The 27,464-nt window shown below is 42.0% G+C and overlaps 1 protein-coding gene across 1 annotated transcript; it reads left to right on the top strand.

The window, feature by feature from the left end:
• The first annotated feature begins 291 nt into the window (after positions 1–291).
• On the top strand, positions 292–27,464 carry vax2 (ventral anterior homeobox 2). Its single transcript, XM_071908633.1, has 3 exons — positions 292–526; positions 6,233–6,420; positions 26,970–27,464. Exons 1-3 carry the CDS (start codon positions 292–294, stop codon positions 27,462–27,464), a joined length of 918 nt encoding a protein of 305 aa, XP_071764734.1.

The raw sequence follows: 27,464 nt of genomic DNA, 5'->3' as shown, positions 1-27,464 counted from the left end.
GGCTTCTCCACGGTTCTCCCCCTGCGCCCACCCGTCACCCTCCCCCTGTCTTGGTCTGGACTTCGGACCGTGCGTCATGCCGAGACACCTGAAGCGCTCCCCGGTTTCGCTGCAGGACCGCATGGTTCCTTTGTAACTGGATCTACTTTTTTTTTTTTCTTTGGAAGGAGGGGGGCATGCTCTCTTCGTCTCTGGAGAACACTTGTAAAGACGAAAAGAAAGTAGAAACAGAAGGGTAGCAGCAGCGGAAGAAGGAGAGGAGAGGGAAACCGTACCGATAGTACTTTGTAGATGTTTGATCAGACCACGAGCATGGGCGATGGGAACCACCACTGTGGACCCAACCCGCTGTGTCCGGACCGGATGGACCCAAAGTGCCGCGCCGAGATAGGGAGCCGGTCCCCGGTTCAGAGCACCACCGACACCCCGGGGACGTCAGCCTCCACCCCGACGTCCTCCAGCGAAGACGGACACGACAAACTTTTAGGAGTCGATCCTGACTACTGCCGGAGGATTTTAGTAAGGGGTGAGTGGAAAAAAACCCCCACACACATTGGTTTATACTGTGCCTTTAGAACAGTTCTCAAACTGGAGGTGCTGGAGGGTTTTCAGGGAAACGAGAAATAGTTTAATAATAATTATCCCAATGAGAGAATGTATAAGTGTGACTGTCATAATCAAAGGTTTCACTGTCACCACTATTATCTCCCCACGCACAGTGTAAACGGTTATACAATTCAATACAAACAACAAAAACTTCCCATATGGGGATTCCTTGGACAAAATCTTATCAAATAGGAGTTTGGGGCTGATTTGGGGTCTGTTTGGTGATCTTTCCTGGACATGAACATTTTGAGACGCGATGGGAAAATTGGAACAAAGAGTGCAGATGGTATCGACTTTAAAAGTTGGGCTAAAACTTGGGCTGATGCTCCCAAACACACTTATGACGCGGATTTCTGGTTAAATTCGCTGAAATTGTTATTCCCATAATGCAAAAGCACCGGTGTGCCGGTGCAGGATGGGATAATAAAAGGCTACAGCTCATGTGCTAATAACAATAGCCTACTTTCACTTCCGCTATACCAAACTGATTGTAACAACAAAGCAATGTAAATAATAATGATTATCATATAGCCTAACACTGATAATACAGTGGGAAATTACATCACTTATAGGAAATGACAGTCTGGCACACATTGTATCAAATGTGGCTAATCCTATCGTTCATATAAAAAAATAAAAATTGATTGAAAATACAGTCAAAACAATCAAATGTACCCCAGCAAATATCACCTATTAATTTTCTCCAAATTTCTCTTTTATATGGGCCTGTTTGTGTGGCTGAAGTCGTTATGAAATCACATCTGAAAAAGAAAGAAACAAGAAAAAATGCTATAAAAATATGTGCAGACAAATTAGCTAATACTCTTCCCTTTAGGTTATTGTAGGTTAAAAGTTCTCGTTTTTGTAAACAAGATAGAGAGAAGTAGAGCTACTGGAGAGAACAACAGATATCCATAAACGATCACTATCGTGTATGTTGGGCTATTTGTCAGTAGTTGATTCCCTTTGTGTGCCAATGTTTTGTTAATGAACATCAGGTTTAATATTATGCTGAGTGTCCACGCCCTCATACAGGAGGCCCACTGCAAGGAAACTGTCTGTGCTGATCCCAAGCCTTTTTTTTTTAAATCTAGAAAATAAAGATAAATTCACCCCAGTCATCAGTTTGTACAGGCATCCCTTAGGTAAATTAAAATCTCTTCAGATTTTATTTGTTTTGTTTTAAAATTCTGAATTTGAGTAGGCTACATTTTATTTTAGAAGCATATAATAAGTCCAAATAGCCTAAGAAAAATCGCGTGTTCACTGTTATAATCTGTTATAATAATAAATAACTGTGGAAAAATAAATCGTATTGATGCTGTATGCTGTGTGGATCAGCTTCCAATAACCTAAAGAATAAAAGGCTGTTCAATATATATATTCAAAATATATATATCTGTTCAATATATAGGCCTACAGTTTATTTAAGGTTGTACAATATTTGTACAATATATTTTTGATTATTTCAGCATAATCAAAAAGACAGTGTGATGCTTCCAACGGCACCAATGACTTAAATATGTTTTAGAATAACTGAAGAGAAATTTAAATGTTGACTACCTGGCGCACTGCAAGTCGTTGTGAAATTCCTGGTGGTAGAAATTGTTTTTGCATGCTTTCCAAGAATATAAAGGCATAAATGCAGCTTGCACGGACAGTTCTCCTCTCTTTAAGGTTTTCACAAAAATTAAGCTGGAAATAAATTGCAACTGTATGTATTTCTCTGTGTAAGGCATGTTTGTACTGGAATATTACTGTCTGCTGTATACAGAATCAATATCTCGGCCTGTGTATTATCATTTAGGTGAATGTTGAGGATTTTTATATGGGCAGGTAATGGGGTTGCTGGCTGGTTATTGTTATTTTCTATTGAACCTTAAGCAGACTGCTGGTCCAGAGAGAAACAGCACATTTAGTTACGACAAAAACAGAAATAATAATTATTTAAAGATATATACTGTATATAGTAACTGATAGATCATTTCAGAAAAAAGTGAGAGGAAGAGAGGCTGCAGAGACAAAAAGAAGCGCAAGAGACAGAAAGGAAGAAGACATGAATACGGCAACAACAACAAAAAAATGAATAGAAAGAATAAAAATAAAATAAAATACATAGCCCATTCCTAAAACAACCAACTCAATCAGAGCAGCGATCATTCCCATTAGAAGTTGTTGCGTATAATCCTGATAACTGCTGCATCAGTTGGGAATGTTCCAGGCTTTTTTTTTTTTTTCGTTCAACTTGATTATTATAGATTGGTTGTTATAGCGGTGAGCCGACGTCATCTCTCGGCCCTCACGTGCTTATTGATGACATTTCTGTATACTGTCGATCATGCTTTGTTGTTTTCTGGTCAGATCTCATAAAAACACACAAGGAATCCCTGTTATCTTTGGTTTATGCCGCTGTTTGAGCGTGTGAGGATGCAGGCAGGTTCATATATTCAGTATAAGCCTATATCATCTATACTGAGTTGAGTAGACTGTCGTTTTGCTGCGTTATGGTGAGGCATTTTCTCCTGTAATAATAATAATAATAATAACTCCTTAGTAGAGGGGTTTGCGGGTGTGAGCAGGTTTGGTGGAGATGCACTAGCTGCGGAGCGAAGCCTGCAATCCCCCGTGCCATTATTTGTTTTTGAAGCTGCGGCTGGATGCTGCGGAGCGCGGTGGAGAGGCCGGGGTCACCGAGAGGTCAGCAGGTCTGCGCACAGCCGCGGTGTCCCTCCGCTCGCAAATGTTTCCACAACTGTTTGAGCCTTTATTTAGGTCCAGCGAGAAATTCGCAAAGGCACGAATGTTTTATTACAAAGGTTTATCGGGCGCTAAATCCCAGCGACCTGGCAACGCATTATCATTATGTATGTGCGTAAAGATGGAGAGCTTGCAGGCATGTATTATTTCCAGTGTAGGCAAACCAAACACTAATGTGCAACAATAACTGTCTATTACACTGTGATTGAAATAACTGTATAAGACCAGAGAGGCTTGGGAGCATAACTGATAAACTCGTTTCATTAACTATTTTAATGCCCTGCAGCAACAGAAGTGCTCTCCGTTTACACTGCACTGACTCCCATTCCATTGGACATACAGCCTGCTGTATTTTATTTATTACACACATTTAAGCCTAAATGTTTTGTTTACCTTTTAAATTCAAGTGCATTCAAATAAAGTTTATCCAAGTGGAGACACGCCTATACAGTCCAAACTGTTGACTTTAGCTTATGAAATATTTTAAAACAGTTTACATTCCATTCTTTCATTGCGTATGGATGGATATGGATTTATTATGTGGCCTTCCTATAGTGGCAACGTCGAATTTTGATTCTATCTGTTTTGTTTCATATTTAATTCAGGTTTTTTTTTCATATTTTATTGTATTGCATATTTCATGATTTCAAAACCCAGGATCGAAGAGCAGCTCTTGTCTGGCTTACGCTTCAGCTGAAACGTGATAAATGCGAAAAAATATTTCGTGCTAGGCTATTATGTTTTTTTCTTGTAGCCTATGTAGGATTTTTTTTTTTTCGAAGGACTCCGCTGTGGGAAGCAAAACTTTATTAAGACAAACAGATAACGTACCGATTAGGCTACTGCTAAATTAAAATATCGCATTGACGTTTTTTTTTTTATAAAGTGGGGCATTGAGATGGGGAAAAAACAGTAGCCTACTAGACAATATCCTCAGGGCCTGTGTGCGCTGACTGGCCCTCAGCTATAGGCTATTCACAATATATGACTCATATTTGAAAAAATGGTTTTTACATTGAATCTGATAAGTTTTGTTTTCTAATTCGTTTAGTTTTGCAGACAGTTTCTGGAAACAAGACCTATATTCTCCATACGCCTTGCCTGACCTTCAAGTTAAATTAAATGTAGATTCTTCTCAGTAGGAATATTTCAGCTAAATCCATAGGGCGAATTTCTTAATATTAGTTTATTGTAGCAGCTTTGACCACTTCAAGCTTGATCGAAATACTTTTAGCTGACTTTAGCTAACTAGTGTTTTGTTTTCTTTTTCTTTTTCTGTTTGTTTTTTTCGTGTATGTTCAGTAGCATTCAAGGCTAATCATGCAAAATAACACAAGGAAAATACTATAGGTGGTTGTTCAAATGAATAGGGGACACCCTGCCAATATGGGGATACTCTGTAATGGACTAATCTAAAAAAAAGAAAAAGAAAAAAAAAATGTCCATCAAGTTCAGAGCATAACGTAGAGCCACGGACCCCCATTTGATAAGATTTTGTTGTTACTGATTCAGCATCGAGTTGTAGGCTAGAACTGGGGTGACAACAGTGTTGAGAATGAAACCTTTCATTAGAACTATTGTTAGAAACTATTAGTCTTATACATTTCTCTAATTGGGGTAATTTCTAGTGAATTAAATTACAGTGAAATTAGACTAGTCCCCATTTTCCTGTATGGGGAACCCCTGGGAAACCCTCAAGCACCCCGGGTTTAGAAGTCTGGAGGTCTGGCTTGTTTTGTCTCGGGTTCAAAACAGGAGGCCACAATAAGCTCACAATAAGCCCAGGTTTACTTCTCTATAGGGCAAAATCAAAAGAGGGAACTGCACGTTACATAGGCCTACTGAATCCACCCGTACTGTACGACCCAACCCGTTTCAGATCAAGTCTCCTACCTGCAGGGGCTTTTGCTTTAAGAACAACAATTTAGGTGTGAATTTCATTCACTGAAATAGAAGCTTTCCTTTTTACGCACGGAAAACTGACGCATCACTCACACCGCAGTGTGGGGTAACGTTCCGCAGACGGTACAAGCCTAATTTTTTGTGTCTGAGGTTTGGCCATTCATGTCTGTGCAGCAAGCTACAAGGCAGTCGACTTAAAGCGTTGTTTAAACCTAATAAATCAACACGCTTTCTTCAAAATGTAAAACCCAACACGCCTTTTTTTCACAATTTTGATCAATTCACGGAATAAAGAGTAGGCTAAAAGTAGGCTGTAGACCGTGATTTGGGTAAACTGTGACCTCCAGTCCTCCACGCCTTTATACAGATACAACTCAGTTATATTTACAGAAAGACATACATTTGTGTTTTAGAGAGGCCTAATAGTATAGTATAGTATGGTATGGTATGGTATAGTGTAGTATAGTATAGTATAGTATGGTATGGTATAGTGTAGTATAGTATAGTATATAGTATATAGTATAGTATAGTATAGTATGGTATGGTATGATATGGTATGGTATAGTGTAGTATAGTATATAGTGGGCTATAGTATAGTATATAGTATATAGTATATAGTATAGTATAGTATGGTATGGTATGATATGGTATGGTATAGTGTAGTATAGTATATAGTGGGCTATAGTATAGTATATAGTATATAGTATATAGTATAGTATAGTATGGTATGGTATGATATGGTATGGTATAGTGTAGTATAGTATATAGTGGGCTATAGTATAGTATAGTATATAGTATATAGTATATAGTATAGTATAGTATAGTATAGTATAGTATGGTATGGTATGGTATGGTATGGTATGATATAGTATAGTATAGTATAGTATAGTATAGTATAAGTGTATGTTTTTGCACTTCTGTTGAACTTCATTGATAAACTCATTGCTGTTTGTTTTGTTGTGGTCAGATGCCAAAGGCACCATCCGGGAGATTGTTCTGCCCAAGGGCCTCGACCTCGACCGGCCCAAGCGCACGCGGACCTCGTTCACCGCCGAGCAGCTCTACCGGCTCGAGCTCGAGTTCCAGCGGTGCCAGTACGTCGTGGGTCGCGAGCGCACCGAGCTCGCCAGGCAGCTGAACCTCTCCGAAACACAGGTAAGACCGAGCGGCGAGCGTGTTCGTCTCGTGAAACGGCACTAACACACAATTAATTATTTAAAAGAAGACAGAACGAATAAATTAAACGAATAATGAATAGCCTAGAATAATTAAAATTGTATTCTTCCGCAAATGAATATAGTTCTCCAAACACAGGCCTATACTGACGTGAGTGGGTGTTTTGGGTTAGCGCATTGATATTGAAATTGTTATGTGGCCCCACCAGGTGTATTTTATAAAACGTGACTCAGCCAATCAGAGCCGAGGAGCGGGCCTGTAGCCCCCTGCCTCATTTTAGTTGGGAAAAAGATGGAAAAATAATCTTATAGGTCTATTTGGTTTGTGAGTAGGCATTTATAATGAGCAAGCGCAGGCCGACCTTCTCTATGGAAGTAAAAACTAGGTTAAACTACATTGTAGCCTTAAGTTTGCATGATTGTATATTTATTTATTTATTTATTGATATGTTAAATTATTTATTTCTGGAGAGCCTATTGGTAAGATTATGCATTTCTGTGACAGAAATACTAAACGCCTTCATCCGCTCTACCTTTCTCCTCTGCACATGTCCTGAAAACAAAACCTTGAAAAAAAAAAGAATAATAAAGACTTTTCTGGGGACACAGGAGTATTTTTTTAACCTATTGTCTGTCTGCTGATGCTTTGACCCTTACGCCCCATACTATTGGTTGTTTGTAATGCTGCCAGTAGAAAGCCAATAGAAATTGAAGCTTTTTCTACTGTTGCATTAGTCGCTCTGAAGACGAGCGTCAGCTGAATGCCTGAAATATATGAAATGTAGGCTAAATGTGACACTGGCTCCACAAAGTGTGAATAATTGAATAACACAACCTCCTACAAGTATAGGCCAACTGTAGGCCTTTATTATTATTCAATATATAATATTAAATAATATCTGATCCCTCCGGCCTGTGAGGCCTGTGTGGTTTTGACTGTCAGACAGGCGCAGTTTTCACATTAAACCAACAATTTCCTTGCTCTAGCAGTGAAACACAAACAGATCTAACCGTTTTCTGGGTTATTTTCCATTTCCAATAATCAGTAAAGCCCCGTAGGCTACCCCAGAGTCTAATAGAGACCCTGGTTGTACTGGATCACTGCTGACACTTCCTGGCAGCCTATCAGCGCAGCGGCGCTTCATTCAAACTCTCCTGCAGCACCAAGACTCTGCGCTGCAGGTCTGACCCTCTGTGTTTACTCTGGACCGGATCACTGACAAAACCACCAAGTTACTTATTACCAGTAGTAGGCCTAATAATTATATGAAACATGAGGTTACAGGTTACCAAACTGCAAGATGAACAGCTATATTTTTTCCTCTTGTTTTCACTTTTTTCTTTCTTTCTTTCTTTCTTTCTTTCTTTCTTTCTTTCTTTCTTTCTTTCTTTCTTTGTCTTTGTCTTATACCAGTCTGTCTATGTGTAGCATGACAGTAACAGCAGCTCTTAATTGTCCGGGACAAATTTCTCTGAGGAGACCAATAAAGACTAGGCTATAATAATGCTACTACTATTACTAATAATAATAGTTTCTTCAGTTGCATTTTTTCTCATTCGCAGCAGTAATGCAATACTGATGCACTGGAGAGGTCAGGTGGTTCTTGTTTCAGTGTTTTCTGAAACTTTCTGTTTATTTTTTGTTGACTTCCATGTCTGAACCTCAAAGGACTGACGGTGCTTGTGATAAAACGGTTTGGAGAGCGTTAACCCTTCAAGCCCGCGCTCTTCTCCATACAGGGAGAGAAATGACTCCCAGTGTGTACAAGGGGTTTTCTTTTTGCTAATTGCATCTTTTGGAACCACTACAAACTTGAAGATATTTTAAAATCCTTTGAATTACAGTGCGAGTGTTGGTGTTGTATATATTTCAGATTCAGTTGCAAGGGAATACTTTTGTGTAGATTGCGTGAATTTAGTCCTGAAAATCATGATTATCTCATGATAATAACGATAATGCTCAGGGGCATTGCACTAAAGGGCAAATCAGATATTAATGTACTTTTCTAAGTAAAAATCCCTGGACCCTGGACTGGAAAAACCCATGACCATAAACACTGGCTTTGGGTATTTCCTGTCGGAATCAAAGTGTTCAAAAACAAACAGTATTTCAAATAGTTGGATTTTAGCGTTTTAATCTTCCTTTAAACTGCATCGTCCATACGCTTTGCACAAAGACACGCACCCAAGAGCAAATACAAATACTCATGAGTCAGTGCGTCCATGCAGACCAACACTTATCCAGTACTATTTTACATAAAAATAGGGGTAATTGTGGCACTTTATGCTACTTTACAAAAGTAAAAAGTGTAGGACAAAATTAAAATTAGAGCTGATGACAAGTTTCACGATGAAAACCTCCAATAAATTCCTTGAATATCGCATGATAACACACTTTCTTGTGAAAACATGGCCAAACGAACACCGGGAGGCTGGTTTCGAGGCCTCTCGTGCACTCTTAGGGTTAATCACCACTTGTCTAAAAACACTTGTTGAAACGCCATGTGTAAATGTAGCCTAATAATAAAACCCGTGCAGCAACTTCACGCATCTTGCAGCCCCTTGTGCCCCAAAACACACCTACTGCTCCACATACAGCTGTGTGGCTTGAAGACTCCGGACTGAATACTCACCAATAATAATTTCTTCTTCACAAATGATCCTAACTAAAGCAGAGAGGTTGGAGGGGGAGGAGGGGGAGGAGGGGGAGGAGGGGGGGGGGGGTAGTTTTGGGAACACAGAGCCACTGTGTGCCTCATTATGGCTGACACTAGGGGTGTTAATGGGCGGGCCTCTGCTTCCTGCTGCTGCTCTGCTGCAGAAACTAAGTTGGACTCAGGATGTCTGGCTGCTGAAAGGAGCCGTAATGCGCCTGACCTTCAACTTCAATTAAATGTAAACTCTTCTATAGTGATGCTAAAGGAATATTTTAGCTAAAACCCCATAGGGCGAATTTCTATTGAAGCAGCGTTGGCCACTTTAAGCTTGATCGAAATGCTTTTAGCTGGCATTAGTTTTTTTTATTTATTTATTTTTTATCTTGTTTGTGTTTTTTTCATGTATTTTCAGCAAATGCACCATTCAAGGCTAATCATGCAAAATAGCCCAAGGAAATATGGTAATTCTCAAATTTTCGGCCCTCGAGCTCGAGCTGTTTGGGCTGCTTCTGATTGTCAGGTGCCGTAAAGTTGAGAAAGAGGTCGGGATCTTTTTAGTTCGCTCCTCAAGGTTTTCACAGGTTCTCTATCAGTAATTAGATTTTCATGTCCAATTTAGACGCCGCTGGTTTTGAAAGCAGCTCCATTTGAAAAGCCAGAGCTTTTCATTTGCTGCGTGGCTTTCTGTTTTTTTTTCTTCTTCAGAGTGAAGCATTCAGGAAGACTGCAGCCTGAAACAAAATGTGTTTTCATATTTAGAGGAAGCAGGTCGACGTTTTAACGCTCCTAAACACTGGAAATATTTTCACTGTTGGTGAATAGAACAGATACACAGACTCTCTGTCTCTGTCTCTGTCTCTCTCTCTCTCTCTCTCTATCTCTCTCTCTATCTATCTATCTAGCCTATCTATACCTATTTTAATGTAAACTTTATTTAACTTAACTTTTATAGGCTATTTCAATGTTATAAAAAAAAAAAAAACGTTTTTATAAACCCACCTATGCTTTTAGCTCATCCGCCACAGTTTAAACTCTATAGGCTTTCCTGGTCCAAAAATAGCGATATTGAAAGTTTGTGCTTTTACAAAACATTTTTCCTTTGGGAGCTGAACTTGCTTATTTCTCTACAACTTATTGGATTTGAAATTTTCGAAAAACTTTAGATGTTTATTACAAACACAACCAAAAGGTTCATTGCTCTGAATAGGTTTATTAATCGCATAGAAATGATAGGGTTTGCGTTATGTGTTGATATAACATTTTTTCGATGTTATTTTGTGCGCAACAGCCAATCTGTTTTTTTGGGGAAACCATTCTCCTCTCGATTTCGATCAGATTCATCTCATAAGATTGGTAAATTCATAAGTTACAATCGAAATCACTGTCAGGAGTACTGTCAAGGTTGAAGTAATGGTAAAGTAACTCTGATGAGTAATGGTCTTCATCAGAGTTTAAGTAAATACACTAAATCAGCCTCGTTATGTTTTCTCTGCCACACGTTGACACAATAAACCTGTTATGTTGCATTCATGATGAAAACCTAAATACCTCTTTTTTAAAAACAGTAGGCTATTTTCGTTATGATGACTTCTCAGTGCGAATCTCAGCTCCTCTTCTGTTATGCCTCCTTTGCAGATTCAAAGTGTTTTATTTATCAACATAACACCTAAAAAAAGGCGTTTAATCCAGTATGGAGATTTAGAATCTGTTTTTTTCGTAAAACAAGTGAAGAAATCTGCCACGTTTCCAATGCAAATCAGTTTGCCTCAAGGATTTTCTTCAATCAAGTGTCATTTTCTTGATACTGGCGGAGTGATACACTTTGTTTTAAGATATTTTCACTTCCTCAAACAAGTAAAACTGCATTGGAAACAAGCAAAATGATCTCACCCTGTTGGCAGCATTTCCCCCCTTTGTTTTAACAGAAATACTTTTATTTTAATAGTCAAAACAAGCTCAAACCACTTTAAGATGGACATGTCCTGCAGCGTAACCCTTTATAAAGGCGACAGTCCTTTAACAGGAATACTAATTACAGTAATATCAGGTTGGGGGCTTGTTAAGTGTTTTTTAACAATGTTTGGGGATGTGGTCGTTGACCCATGGCATAACTCCAATTAGTTTGGTCAGGTATTCAAACTGATCACGCAATGAGGCAAACATTGGCAACACACACACACACACACACACACACACACACACACACACACACACACACACACACACACAATCAAAAATACATACAAAAATATTTACAAAATAAATATAAATCCATATCTAGCCTGTTGAAGGAGAAACTAAACAGGGAATCAATTCATTTAACCCTCATTTTCCACCCAAAAGTGCAAAAGTGGACCATGGGGACAACAGGAGCAATGACTGAAGATCATTATTATTAATATTAATATTATTATTATTATTATTATTATTATTATTATTAGACTAATAGGTGACCCAACTTTCTTGTCCAGACGCACAAACTTAGAGGGAACATTGGTCCTGGATGATTTTTTTTCCCCAGATATGGCTTCCAGATTAATTTCTGGTGTTTTTTTGCCTGGATTTTATGTCATAGAGGACAAACATGGACTGAGTCAGACTGAGGTTTGGCCATAATACTAGACTAACTGACCATGGCGCACCATTTCTTCTCCAAAAAAGAAAGAAATAAAACTCTCTTCTTGATAGGCTCAGTGAGCAAAGACTATACGTCCTATAAACCAGCATCCACACTAATGAAAACCACAATCTTTCACGGAAAAAAGACGCAGAAAAAATATAAGAAAAATAGCCTAATAAAAGCATATAAACTGTTTAAGGGGGCGCCAAGTGGAGCCCAATCTTGTCCGAGGCTGCAGTGTTCATCTCGAAAAAATATCTATAGGCGAACTCATTATTCGTTCGTTGCACATTTCAAAAATAATAGTAGGCTAATGTTAGGCCTACTTCACTTATTCGGCTACTCACTAATTCCTTAAACTAGGCTATTCGTTATAGACCCGTTACTTTCCCGTACGCCTGCGCCCTCTCTTGGCTTTAAAAAACACGGTAAGTCGTTTAGCTTTCCCGTGAATCATCAGGGAACCAGATCGCGTTGATTTGTAATGTGAATCTCGTCGTTTTGCTCGATAACATGAAAAACTCTGGAGAAAGTAAAACACCATTTCTCAAAGGAACAAGATCCAATTTAATTCCGACTAAAACGAATCGCAGAATGTCGCTACAGCCAAAATTTTGGTTTCATTCAACTTCAGTCTCATATTTCCAAACAGCGACAACACAAGCCACGACTCGTGTTTTTATTGGAAGCTGCAATATTGTGATGGAGAATTTCACAGTAACGCGTCATACAGTCGGTAATCAGATTACTGTAACGCGTTACCGAGTAATCCGTCCCCACCCGGAGCTCTCCGTTCATCCCGGCAGGTGGCTCCCCGCTACCGGCTAACACAGCGGGGGGGACCCGGCTTCATGTCGGCTGTGTGTGGGTTTAAAACTACAAGCACGCGCACCTGACTGGTCCCTTTCTTCATATAACATGCGTTACACCAGCCGGGGCTCACTTCTTTTACCTTATGATCATGGATGATTACGGTGGACTCTGATGGATGGATGATGAAAGCTTCAGCTCTTATTGCAATGAAGGTATGTGGCAAGTTCCGCCTACTGAGGAGCTTCGTACTGCTACATTAGTATGGGACTATTTTCTGCTTCTGTGTCTGAAAGCTGTTTGAATCTATTTTAAATGGCTGCCAGTGAAAGTATTGTTGGTGTTCTGCCACCAACTGTTTTTCTTTAGTCTCTTATTTTACATGAAAGCTTAAATCAATATTTTGCGTGAATAGCAGCTTACAACACCTGTAATTTTTGTTTGGACCTTTCATGCTTCTGCTTGGTAGCAACATGTGCAGTTCTTCAACTTTATCAATCCAGGAAGTATGTTTTGTTTTTTTTACCCTGCCACACTGTAGTCTTGTACCTGTATCTCTGAGTTATTATGTGAAGATGCCGGAGTCTGTTTCTCCTGTCCTTCTCACATTTAACTCATGTCTTCTCATTCACCTCAGCAAGGAAACGTAGAGTCTGAACTTGTAGGAAGTGAAGATGTGCAGTGAGACGACTTTCTGCAACGCTTTTTGTAAATATAATCATCCAGAACCTTGACAGTTCTTACAGCACATTCTGCCTCTACCAAGGCTTGGTAATTTGAGTTTAGGGATTTTAAAGGTTTAGTTTGCCAACTCATGAAAACAGTTATGCAAATGTGAAGAAACTACAGTGTGTGGTCTCTTTTACACAGTCCAGTGCAGCTGACTTCATACACTGCCAGTGTCAGTCTATTTGCAGCGTCCATGGAGAAGCCATGGATTTAATGTCTGGGCTGCTTTAAACTGGTTTAATCCTGGAACAAATGGGCGTGGGCTCAGTGACAGAGGTAATGGAATCATGCTTGTGTCTCTATAGAGTAAAGCTGCTTGTACGGTGACCAGATGTGGACAAACACTGGGATGTGTTTTCATATGTTGTCTTGGCTGTTTAAAGCCGCAAGGAAAAAGCATTTTGATGGCGCCTCGCCTCTGAAATTTGACGTATTTCTGGTTGGAACGGGATGTTGGGGCGGGACGTCATGCAGGGAGGAACTGTTCAAAAGTGTTCAGAAGTGTTTAAAAAAATGCTTTGTGCATAATCTTGAGCTTCACAAATTACAGATTCTAATGAATACATTTCAGCCACTGGGTCGCAACCATGGTGTCTCAGGAAAAGGAAAGTGGGTTTTCCAAAAATGCCTCGCTCTACCGTGTCGCCACTGGTGTCACTTTGAAAGTTGTGAAGTTACAGGTTTTATATGATGGGAGAGACAGAAGAGGGATTTGTTTAAAAATCTGTGATGGTATTACTGGTTGGAATTTTTATGTAGCTATGTCTACTGGTACCCCATGAGGTAACTGCTAAAAATACACTGTTTTGCAGGGAGTAACAGTAATTGGGTTTTGATATAAAAATACAAGAAAAATAAAGAGAAATTGTAAATGTTGGGTCATTTTTTGTTAAATATGTGTACATTAGCTAACAAGGAAAAAAAAAAAAAAAAAAAAAAAAAATTTTTTTCATTTCACTGCAACTTTAATAAGCATAAATAATTAGCTGTTACAACTGTGACTTTCTCTGATTGTGATGATGTAAAATGTGTGCATGAGAGAGCGAGAGAGAGTACACACGCACACACACACACACACACACACACACACACACACACGTGGGTGTTGAAAATTTCACCGGTCTCACTTTCCCCCAGCCTTCCTTTTGCGTCGGCCTTTGTAGCCCATGATTTTAATATTCTGACCCTGGCGTATTACATGGGGAGATTCAGTATGTGTGTGTGTGTGTGTGTGTTTGAATATACAGTATGTGTGTGTTTGACTGTGTGTGGGTGTGACTCAGAGTCGGTTTCAGAGCCGGATGTTAACACCAGGGTCCTGAGCAGTTGGCACTAACAGAGCTGGGCTCCTGTGGAGAGCTGAAACACACCGAACAGCCTCGAAAACTTCTTTATTTTCATCACAGCGAACACCAATCCTGCTCTGTTTTGGCATTTTTCCTTTATTGGGCCGTCAGATCACAGAGAAGGACCATTTACAGGAAGAGGAGGAGGAGTTCAGCAGCACAACCTGGGCTGGGAATGCTGTCATCATGTAGTGTTAAAAGGAGTGTGCGTGTAACATGAGCTCAGATTCAAATCCATACATCCATCATCAATGATATTTACAGGACTGGCAAACTAAAAACATATGAATATCCATTTTTCACAGAAATATGCCAACGTTTACAAGAAGTTCAGATGCTACCACTTTGTGTAGAGCAGCGTAACAGGCAGCCAATCAACAGCCTGTTTGATGCAGAGCCGTTGTTTTGCTCTGATTTGATTGGCTGACGGTCAGAGAGAGAGAGTGTATGGTGGCAACAGCTAAAAAAGGACAATTCCTTAATACAAAATAGACTCACAGTGTAGTATTGGTTGTAAAATCCTTCGAATGACTCTTCTTGTAGTTGCCGTGTGTTTGTCGTTTTGTTTGCTCGGATAATGCCTCTTTTTGCTTCCCCCGCTGTACAGAGGTCAGAGGTCAGGCTCAGCCACCAGCTACAGAGCTGGAGCTGGTAGAGATTCAGCGTGTTGCTCAAGGGCACTTCAGCGGGGCGGAGAACCCGGGTCCTCTGGGTGAACGGACGGTCTCTCTGACCGCTGGGTGACCCCGCTGCCCCTTATGTGACCTCTTATGAATCCTGCTGAATCTGCTTTCCCTGTTCAAACGTCACATCTGCTCGTGCAACTCTGCAGCTCTTGAAATACTTGAAATACAGACCTTGGTAGCTTAAATGTAGCTGTAGCCTACTTTTTTTTATCATCCACAAGAATTTGAATTATATGCAGAGATGTAGTGGTAAATAAAAACATGGGTAAACTATGACCAACTATGGGTAAACTATGTCCAGTCGATGATCATCATAAGGCAAGTGAAAAAAAAAAAATTAAAGAAAAACAGAAAAACATTCATTTATGCTTCTGCTCCTGCTCAAAAAACTCTATTCTCATATAAATTACATCAGTCTGACACCACTTACACGTCACTTATACGTCTATCTGCAGGCTGAGGAGAGAGGAGACGAGCTGGCAATTTGTGTGTGTGTGTGTGTGTGTGTGTGTGTGTGTGATAGAGAGAGAGAGTGTACGTAGATTTGAATGTCCTCGTTGTGTGTATTGTTCTCCATGACGGCCCAGACAGACGGTGTCTCGCCACTCGTCTGGCCATGACGTGTCGCCGTGCAGATGTAGCAGAGAGGACGCCACACACTGCTGGGATTGTCCGAACACTCAGAACAGAGAAAGAGATAGGAAGGGAGGCAGACAGACAGACAGACAGACAGACAGACAGACAGACAGACAGTTGGTTCAAACCTACACTCGCTGCCTTTGTGTATTCACTTGCTTTCGGTTTCAGATGCCACTGGAGATGTTTGGGCTTCATAGAAACGTTACTGAAAAGGAACAAACCATTCCAACGCGTCTCTCCTGCTCTGTAGTGACCTAATGTAATGACATGGCATCTGTTTAACGTGAACTTTGGTGAGTCTAGACGAGCGTTCAGGAAGAAACTCATGGGCTCTGATTATCTAATCAGCTGATTTTTAAGAACGTAGTGGCAATTAAGTCTTAGTCACCATAGTTTTGTCCGTAATCACACTCTCAGATGGAATTGACTTGTTCCATCAGCTTCTGGTGGAGTGAAGAGTGTGTGTGTGTGTGTGTGTGTGTGTGTGTGCGTGTGTGTGTGCACACGCAGGAACAGATATCGTCCGGTGAAAACCTTGTATCTCCAAGATGTCAACTCTTCAGGAGCTAAGGAAAGCAGCCTTGTTTTTAGCTTGACCACCACGCATTTTTGAGTTTATTCAAAGCAGTTTCGAAAGGGTTTCAGTTGAAGTGAAAACATGAAAATCACCAAAATTGGAGTTAGGAGGTTTTCACATAACAGCGATTTGCATGCACATTCTCTCCATCTGTCTCTGTGCATCTTTCTGTCTCTCTCTCACTCTCTCTCTCTCTCTCTCACTCTCTCTCTCTCTCACAGTCACACACACACACACATGCTGAGTGCATCAACTCTGCCCTCATGTTGCTGGACAGGTCAGCGCGGTCAAAGGTCGTCTGTGCAACCACTTTGTGTCATTCGCCAGGCAAAAGTGTGATGCAATTAAACTAGTGGATTACTTGCTTGGGAACTCTTACAGACACCTGGACCTGCCAGTCCCACCATGTGTGCACACAGCAGCACACGCCACATGAAATATATACACATTTATAAGGGAGTATAAGGATGTAAGGGTAATCATGCATCTCCGAAAATTAGGGAGCCGAATTGTGAAGTATAGGTGGGCTTGTGTGGCATTTTTTACATTTAATTACATTACATTATGTCATTAAGCAGATGCTTTTGTCCAAAGCGACTTACAACAAGTACATTTTGTCAACAGTAGTATATCACAGTCTTCATTAGCTAAGCCTTCGATAAGAATAAGTAGCATTTGTAGAATCAGAGAGTGTTTTTTTTTTTTTTAATTAGGAGTAGAAGGGGAAAAAGATCATTAATCCAAACATTTCAGCTTCTTGCTTTTACCAACAGTGAAAGCTGTAGGGATGTTTTCTTTAAGTCAAATATGGTTGTTAAGATCCTAAAAGCGAGAAAACAAGGAAAAGGAACGTTGTCGTTTTGTCGTCAGCCCTTTTCAGTCAAGTCAGAGTGAAATTGAGCATCACCAGGCTGCATGGCGAAGGATCCGACACTGGGGGGCTGCGGTGAGGCATGCAGTCTCTGTTTTTGTAAAAAGATATTACGATTAATATGATTTATATTAGATTTCTGTTGCATTAGATAATACACACGTTACGTACGTTGGTTTGAACCACATTCAAACCCTTGGTATTGCGAGTACATGGTGAGTGGGTGTGGTGCGTCTTTAGCATCATCATAGGGTGTGATAGTGTGAGAAGGGAGGAGGGACAAAACGAGGCAAGGGATATTCCCTCTGCATCTTCTCTCACGCTGTAATCTTCGTTATCTAAACCTCCTCCAAACATCCTGGGCTGGAGGGGTTTTCCCGGGCGGGGCTGGGTGGGGCTGGGTGGGGCTAGGTGGGGGGACTACGATGAATGGAAGGATGACGGGAGGGGGGGTGGATATAGAGAGGGGGGGGGAGAGGTGGGCCTTATAATAGTCCCAAGTGCTTTTGCACTAAGGAGGATTAGGCAGCCATATCTACCAGCGATTCTGTAAGACGGGGTTAACCCCTGGCTGAACCTGGCTGGACATGTGCTGCAGCGCTGGAGGACCAGATCGGGTTTATTCGGGCACGAGGGCAAGAGCAGGGGCAGGTCAGATGCGATGGCAATGGTGATGACGAATAAGGAGGAAGAGGAGGCGTACAGTAAGAAGATGCGAGGCAATTTGATAGCGCATGGTTGGAGTCATGAGACGAGGGAGGGGGCAGGAAGAGGAGGAGGAGGATGGGTGTTTTAGGGGGTGTAGGATAAAGAGCTTAGCAGGAGGTGGTGTAGGAGGAAGGGCGGCCATCATACGGATGGGCAGGAGGGGGAGGCTTCTGTTAGTGCTGCCTGTGTTTGTGGAAAAAGGCTCGCTTGTCGAGAGTATAGAGCTGGGCTGATATCGCACTGCACAAGACTCTGACACAAGAGGGAGGAGTGGTTTGCCTCTGACCAGATCTACTCTCCATTTTTCTAATCCTACTGCTGATGGATTTGAAAAGGCATTCTTTCAGTCAGATTGTACACTTTCCATGGCTAGTCAATACCTTTTTGTCAGCCAAGTTGATTAAGAACACTTTGCCATTAACAGCAATAGCTGGAGGAGTAGTTGCGGAGGGAGGATGCCATTGGTCCAGCACATATATATTGCTGGTAAAATGTAACTTAATAATGATAATGTCATACTTTATTACATTATTATTATTTACATTTATTTAGTAGGCTACTTAACATACGCCATGCTTTTACCCAAAGCACTTTAGTACCATGAACATGTTTAGCATGGGTGGCCCAATGTGAATCATATCCCTAGTTTTCCCAGTAGAGCAACAACTGGACCAAGTCATTGGCCCATCCAATGGCTGTAGTGAACTGAGCAAAACTTTAGATTTAACTAAAACAGTAGCCATTGGACTAGTTGGTATAGTTTTTAAATTAAAAGCCAATAATTTTCATGGTAAAGAATAGATATTGGCTCATCTGGAACCGTTTTGACAGAGAAGAAGAGTGACTGTTGCTCCGTCACAGACAGTTGAGTAGTCACTGGTTCAACCCGTCTCGATGTTAGAAGGTAGCTTTTGGTCAAATGCAAATGATCTACCCAATAAAAGGCAGCCATTGGCCCATCACATACAGTTGAATAGACATTGGTTTGCCTTGTACAGTTGAGATGTCATTGGTCGGTTACATATACGGTAGTTGAGTAGCCACTGGTCCGTTACACACAGTTGAATAGCTGCTGGTCCGCCTGGTACAGTTTCCATGGAAAAGAGTAACCATTGTGTGCTGCGGCTCATCACATGCCTGGGATCAAGGCGTTTCACAGGGTCACAGGGGGAGCAGCGAGCTGCTGGAAGGGTCACAAAAAGTGTGAAAGACAGTCACCAGGTGTCCTACTTAGCAGGACCTTCGTTTCACTTCGCTTTATCGTCATTATACGGTGAGACTGGATCAGATTCAACAGAGAAGTAGTGTGTGTTATCAGTAGGACCTTTTAGTTCATGCCTTGCATTGCAGTAGGTTAGCTCAGTTTAGCTTTTTTGCATAGTGATAAAGCAAAGAAGCGAAGTGATGAAAACACAGTGATGAAATACATGGGGAAAAACATAGAGAAACTAATTTACACTCTACTTTGTGCAGCAGTACGTAGCCCCTCTGGGGTCACATGGTAGAAAAAAAAAACTCGATGTGTAAATCCGTACGAACGGATTTGTAGACCCCAGAGGGGCTCCGTACAGCAGAGATACAAAATACGCTTATAAAAACATCTCACCTAGAAACAAAGAAAAAAGCCCTGTTCATAATCGCAGCATTCAACATCTTTTCTCCTGTCGTTGAGGGAGATAGAAAATAACAATCTACACTTTCAAACAATTTTCCTCCCTCGTAATAGCTAACTCTAACTCAACTGAACTTAGTACAGTGTTATGTCGGGACACAGAAGAGCTTAGCTGATTTATTGAACACACATATGGGCACCCAGTTGATCTGCACTCTGGGTCAGGATCTGGCTTAACCTTTTTACCTCTGGCCTTGTTTGCCTGCCTCTCTGGTTTGCGGCTGCCTGGATTCACAGTGCGGCTCTCCATCCGCTGACCTCTGCTCCACTGGCCTTATATTTGCCCTGCCCTGCCTAGATTTGGCCTGTCCCTTCCCTTCCCTTTAAATATGCCCCGCCCCGCTTTTTAACCCTTTTTTGAACCCCCTCCTTGCATTGCTTTGCCCTTTGCTGCCCAGCTATGCCGCACCTCTATCAGATTTTTCTGTCTTGTCCTCTCCACCCCTTCCGTACATCTGCCCCTCTCTAACCGCCGTCCTGTTTGCCTCTTCCTTTTAAAGTCACAATGAAACTGCATTTTGAGAGCATCATGCGTCCTTAATGTGATGTATCGGGGCGGGACATAACGCGGGGAGGGAGCATTCAAAATGGTTAACCAATGATATCAGTTAGGGAAAGAAATTGAGTTTTATTTGATGGGAGGGGCGGAGGGACGAAAGTGTTCAAAAATCTGTGATGGTTTTATTGGTTAGAATCTTTATTTACGCCTACTGGTACGTAATGAGGTCACCATTAAAGATACACTGTTCTCCCAGACGTAAAAGTAATAGGATTTTGATATAATGTTTTGTCATTTATTGTTAAATAGGTATATAATATGACATGGAAAATTAGATAACAAGGTGAAAAAGTAGTTGTCATTATATTGCGACTTTAAAAAGCTTTCTCTTGCTTTGTTTCTTGTCCTATCCATCTTTGCCTCCAGCTCTGCCACAGCCGTAGTTCCACCTTTCTTGGTTTTGCCGTCCCCAGTACTGCCCCCGCCCCACCCCCACCTCCACCTCCACCCCCACCCTGGCCCTAACCCTGCCCTGGCCTTGCCCCGGTGCAGCGGGCGGGGCCGGGGCAAATGCAGGTCACCCCAGATCCAGATCTCCCTTGGTAATCTCTGCCCCAGCTCTGAACCCTGGATCCCATTAAAAAGGATTTACATCTAATAGTGTAGATGTACCAAAGGCAGCTTTGCTTTCTTCTCTTCTCATCATTTTCCCCCTCTACTAAAATCCCTATAAAACACGAGCAAGCATTTTTTTTTTTTCACCACGCAACGGATCGGAGGACAGTGATGTGAACGGAGGACTGAGCCACACCCACCGCATGAGGGCGGAGGAAAGGGATTGGCTGGGAATTTCATCCGTAGTGAAAAGCCTTTTATGGGACGCGGGTGTTTGGCAAGCTGTGGCGCATGCACACAGAAATAGAGAGTAAAATCTTCGATAGCCTATGAGCTAACTAGGAAGGAATAGACTGAAGAAGAGGAAGAGACAGACAGCGGATTTCAACTACGCAGAGATCATATCCATTGCTTATTAGGGTTGTCAAAAGTATCCATACTTCGATAAGTATCGATACTAAAAATTTGAAACGGATACAATACTCATTTGCAACAGTATCGATACCAGCAGTGCTTTCTCTTAATGAAAAATCAAACATATTATTTCTCCGCCTCCACTAGCCACACACACACACACACACACACACCCTGCACCGCTGCCCACAGCCCCTCCTCTCACTAGTAGCAGTCAGCTGGGTTGTTGCCTCAGTCAGCAAACAATGCTACAGAGTGGTGCCGACGAAGGGGGGCAACACGTCAAACTTGGTGAAACACCTTAAAGAGTAACTAAACCCCACCTAAATCTGTGGTGAAGCCTGACACCTAATGGTGAAAAGTAGGGTACTGAACTGGTCATCTGCTATTGGCTGGTCTCTGTGCCCTGTGATGTCACCCTCTATAGAGTACAACAGGTGGTGACATCACTTGGCACAAAGACCAGCCAATAGGAGAAGGCCAGTTCAGTACCCTACTTTTCACCATTAGGTGTCAGGCTTCACCAAAGATTTGGGTTTGGGGTTTAGTTACTCTTTAAGGACTGACACGCCAGTCTATATAAAGAATTTCGAGAGGTTAGCGAAAGCTCCCGTTTCAACATCACTGAAGCATTAAACATTTATCATAAACGTTAACGTACCCTGCACATCATCCGTTTTAGTTTAGCTAGCAAACCAAACGTTAGCTACAGAGCTAGCTAACGTTATTAAGTAGGTTTGCCAGAGGCCCGGTTTTCGACCGGACTGTCCGGTTTTCAGATGCATTGTCCGGGCCCGGTCAGAAGGCTCGACCGGACGTTGAAATGTCCGATTAAAATCATTCTGTCAATAATAGTCCACTAACTCTAGCCCTGCTGATTTTTCCCTATCATTGGTGGGTATCTGTTGCTTCAACAAGCTAAAAGTGTTCTGATAGGCTGATGACTAGAGCAGGGGTAATCTGCTGTGTAAGTGCAAAGTTTTGAATGAGTTTTATCGGGCCTACGTTATGGAGAAGCTGTCTGTCTGTCTGTCCGTCCATCTGTCTCGTTTGCACCGGGATTTCCCCCTGCGTTATCGGATATTAAGGGACTAGTTTGGGTCTCTGTGTCTGTGTTTTTTGCTTAGTTGCTTACAGTCTGTGCTACAGAGGCCAGGAGGCAATATGATGTTTCACATGCTTGTGCAGTATATCACTCCCCTCAATAAAAAAGAGCAAATCATGATGGCGATCGACACCTGTCAATCAGAAATGTGTTGTTTGATCTCAGACAACTTTAAAATATTGTTTTCATGTAAAATTATATTTTAACATGAAAACAATATTTTTTAAAAAAAATTGAAAATTCATTTTTTTCCCCCGTGGTATCGAAATTGGTATCGCATATCGATATTTTCCTGGGTATTGTATTGAAGTTAGAAATTCTAGTATCGTGACAACCCTATTGCTTATCCCATCCCTCTGTCCTCTACCCCCCCCCCCGTCTCCCCTCTTATCTCCATCTCCACTATCCCTCCCTCTGTGTCTGTTTCAGGTCTTTACAGTAAGACTTGCTGGCGTCAGTATTCCTTTCTGAGCCTTGGGATCCTCTCCGATCCCATTATTTCTGTCGTGGTTAGTGGCTGAAACTATGATCTCACTTGTCCTAGCTGCCTCTTGAGCCTGCAGTTCAAACCGTTACAGTACACTGATACTGTAGCTAACACCACCTGATTACCTCCATGCTATGAACACCTAGGCTTGGCTTATAAAGTATGCCACCCAATTAGACTGGCTTCTTGTCACACTAGATCTACATCTCCTGGAAGACCAGCTCAATATTAGATAACTGTCACATTCGGTTGCAGCAGTAGCATTAGAGAATATTCCACTTAGTTTTAACTTGAAAACCATAAGCCAGAATATAAACTACTCACCAGCATCGGATGCAACTGGATGAGTTTGTTGCGTTCAGATTTTTGCTTCCCATTCATTTGAATGAGGCCATGAATATAGCCTGAAAACTGACATTTAACACGTTGGTGAACAGATTCAACAACAGATCCCGCTACTGTGATTTTCAACTGACGAAAATAAAACAAGGTTGTGACTGGAAGTTTGCCAGTTCCAGTTGCTGGACTGCCTTGGAAAATTTGGATATGGGATGTGTAATGGTAATACTCTTTCCGCTACCTTAACAATATGTATTGTGAGTGAGGAAAATGTAGGAGATAATGAGGTAAATGTTGGACTTTTGGACCCACAATGCAATTGTTTGACTACAAAACAGTTGGACTGTTTGGAGAAATCCGATGGACATTTTATGCTTTTTTTTGGAGCTGTCAAAAGATGGTCCTGTTAACTTCAATAGTTTGGGGGAAGGCTGAGACGGAGCTACATAGCTAACAGCACGGTGATGAATGGATAATGACTGAATTTTCATTTTGGGGTGAACGATTCCTTTAAAAGGAATTTACTATGCTTCCACCCAGCAAACACATTGTATAGAAGGTGATGCGACGGCCTGCACCAACGTTGAAAACTCATGTAAATATAGAGCCAAAATGAAAATTGAGACAACGTCCATAGTCGTTTTGTGAAATCGGGACCTAAATATCTTTCTGATATTGGTTCAAAACAGTTTCCAAGGTTGTTTTAATATAAATTTTTACTGTGCCACAATGTCATACTGTGAAAATTTGTGCTTGTTTGGGTTTGACGTTGAACCTGCGCGTCATGCCAAGTCGAACCCCCACACTGCAACACTGCAGCTTGACTGAACAGTGGGAGTTACAAGGGTCTTACTGATAAAGGGGGTCATGTGAGAGATATGGTCTGTGTGTGTGTGTGTGTGTGTGTGTACGTGACTGTCGCGTGTTCTGTTCACATGTGACCTCTCGGTGAATGTGTGTGTGTGAGTGCGGCTCACGTAGCGCTGCTGCTGTGTTTGCATTGTGGCTGCACTTGGCACATATTGCTTTGTCCAGGCTTTATACGTTGTGTGTCTGTGTGTGTGTTTGTGTCTGTGTGTGTCTGTGTGTGTGCATGTATTTATATGTGTGCGGGTGCATGCATGTGTGTGTGTGTTGGTGCTGTCCAGTCACCAATTTGTTATGAAACTTTTATCAAATTAAACCATGGACCCTTTACAAGCTTATGCGTTTCTGCTGTTACAAGAGTTTCGTCTACTGCCAATCCCCACTTATCAGGGATTAGATTACTGGATTTCTACGAAAAATCAGGAAGGGGCTGAGGGAAAGTCTGTTGCATGTGTAAATAACTTTGAACACACTGTTGGGTAAACACACACATAGTACAGTGCAGAGGTGGGGCTAAGCAGAAGAAAATGGAAACAAACATGCTTGTTGGGTACACACCACACACCCCCCTCAAACAATGCAGAAAATTGTCGATTAAATCTCAACATCTACTTTCACTATTGACAGCCGGTTATGATGTTAGCCTTGTTGATTTTCTACACATTTGGCATTTCTCACCAGACTGTAAAATAGTAGGATTTGATAACTTTGTAATGAAAGGCTGGCAGCATTGCTAGTGTGAGTTTGCTGTAGTTCACACAGTGCTGTGATCGACTTCTGTGTTACGTCTGTAGAAGCATCAAAGGTTAATTAAAATGGAATAAGAGAGAAAATGTGTCAATTCATTCTTAATGTGAAAATATTTGTTTATTCTCTCAGCTTATAAAACCAGCAGTGACGCTTGCTTCTGACTAGCTGGGGAGTGAATGCTCTTTAGGCTATGACCATGCCTTGCTTGAGCGCGTGTGTGTGTGTGTGTGTGTGTGTGTGTGTGTGTGTGTGACAGAGAGCGAGAGAGAGAGAGAGAGATTCTTTACTGCTATGCCTACTGCATGCTAGGGCTGGGTGACATGGACAGAATTAATATCACGATAATCAGAAGAAATTATTTCAATATCAGTGTATAACAATATCTGCTGACACATAGGAAATCACGTTAAATAATCAAATTGATGTTCATTGCATTGAACTGCATGGTGACATAAAGTATGATAAAACTCAAATAATTTTCAGATATGCTTTGTTTCTGATCTCATTTTGTGAGAGATTTTAGTTTTATCAGCATCGTGTATCATGATAACTCCATGCTACTATTTCATTCTAATACGATTCTATGCGAAGACGATAACACGATAATATTGAATTGCAACGCGCCCTCCTGCATCGTCAGGGTGAGGCGGAGTAGTGAGGCTGCAGAGGAAGACGCAGCGTGCTGAAAGTCGGTCAGGATCGTATGTATTTTTCATGCGCGTGCCTCCTGTCAGAGCGGGTGTGCGAGCGGCTCTCCGTGCTGCGATCTCCCCTGACCCCGGCGTGCCCTCCAATCAACGTCCCACCCAGGCCCAACTTTTCCACACGCTATACATTAAAGCTGCGCTGCGTCCCATCAATTAAACATGCCATACAAGGACAGGCAGAGTTCACTGAGCCTCTCTCAATCTGCTGCGGGCGGCATGATGATGGCTCGCGCCGGTGAAGCTCGCTATTTAGATGACGACGATTATGATGATGATGGCTTTGCCCTTTTTGATTTTTTTTGTTCTTTCAATTACAGATTTTCTTTTTCTTTTTACTTAGAGCCAAAAAAACTCATTCCACACAGCTTGATTTCCAGTGTTGATTTTCTTTTCCTGATACACATCTCACATACTCCTGTAAATCCATTTTCTAGTGGCTATATGTGGGCTTTTAAACATGGAAGAGAGTTTATGTGGTGTCTTTCTTTTTCTCTGTGTTTCTGGGTGTGGAAGTGTGATCGAGCTAATTTTCCTCACTCCTCCTGCACAGTATCTCCGCTCTGATATCATTGACCTTTCCCCGCTTGTGCACTTCTAGCCTGTTAGAGCCATGAAGTGTGAGAGAGTTAAAGTGCATGGAGCCAACCATGATCAAATGTGTTGAGAAAAACAACAGCGTTTGATCCAGTGGGCGGTGTCAGGGGATTACAGCATTTCTGTCTGTTCTGCACGGATTTATGCGTGTAGAACTGGTTTACCACCAAGGTATCGCGTGTTCCTGCAGCTCTCACTGCACACACAACATGCTACTGTAGAGATGCATCAGCTAGAGGCATCCAGGGGGCACAAGGTAGTGAGGCACACATGTGAACACATCAAAACAAATGCCGAATAATGTCCGTATATGAGTTGTAGAGCTAGAGTTGCGGTCATTCATTTAAGTCTTAATCAACAATGAAACATGAATCATCTGCACAAAATACAGTGTTAAAAACGAACTCATGAGTTATGAAACACTGTTGCCAGAAGAGGCATTTCAGTACATTACACACACAAAATAACTGTCAAATATACAAAACTATTATAAAAATAGAAGGATATGGTTGCGTATATGTCAAGAGCCAAATGTCAAACTTTGGTATTGTGTAAACTTTGTTTCTAGAGCATCACTGGGTCTCTGGTGAACTTTTCCCACTTTGATTGCTGAACACATATGAATACTCTCTGCACACACTTTTTCTGCCCCCGCTGTACATCAGCTTTGCTTTGTTGTCTGTGTGTGTGTCCTGACCACTAGGTTTTGATGTGGTCCTGTTTACTGTAATTGTTTTAATCCTGGCTGTAACCCAAATTTCCCCCCTGGTGGGACAGTAAAGATAATGTAAGCGTGTTTTCATTGTGTTCTCTTTCTTCTTGGTTGTGTTGCTGCAGGTCAAGGTGTGGTTCCAGAACCGCCGCACCAAACAGAAGAAGGACACCACCAAGGATTCGGACAAGCGCTCCTCCTCCACGTCCGAGTCGCTGGCCACCTGCAACATCCTGCGCCTCCTGGAGCAGGGGCGCCTCCTGTCGGGCCCCGCCCCGCCCAACTCCCTGCTGGGCCCCCCGCCCCACGCGGCCAACGGCTCCCTGCTGGGCAGCCCGGGCGGCGGCTCCTCCGGCTCCCCGGGGATCAGCAGCAGCACCCCTCCCAGCTCTCTACCCGGGGGGACGTTCGGGCTGTCGCTGCCCTCGCTGGGCGGCACCCCGCCCTCACCGCGGCTGGGCGTCCCCCCGCCGCACTCCCTCTGCTTCTCCATGCCGCTGCTGGGAGGCGCGCACCACGAACTGACGTCCGCCTACGGCTGCGGCTCCTCGGCCTTCGAGCCGTACATGCGGCTGGACAGGAAGGAAGCGGATCTGGGAGGGAAGAAGACGGTTTCTTAA

This window comes from Centroberyx gerrardi, chromosome 23 (genome assembly GCF_048128805.1).
Source record: "Centroberyx gerrardi isolate f3 chromosome 23, fCenGer3.hap1.cur.20231027, whole genome shotgun sequence".
NCBI lineage: Eukaryota > Metazoa > Chordata > Actinopteri > Beryciformes > Berycidae > Centroberyx > Centroberyx gerrardi.
Note: the sequence above shows the minus strand (reverse complement) of the source record. Positions and strands in the feature narration are given on the sequence as shown.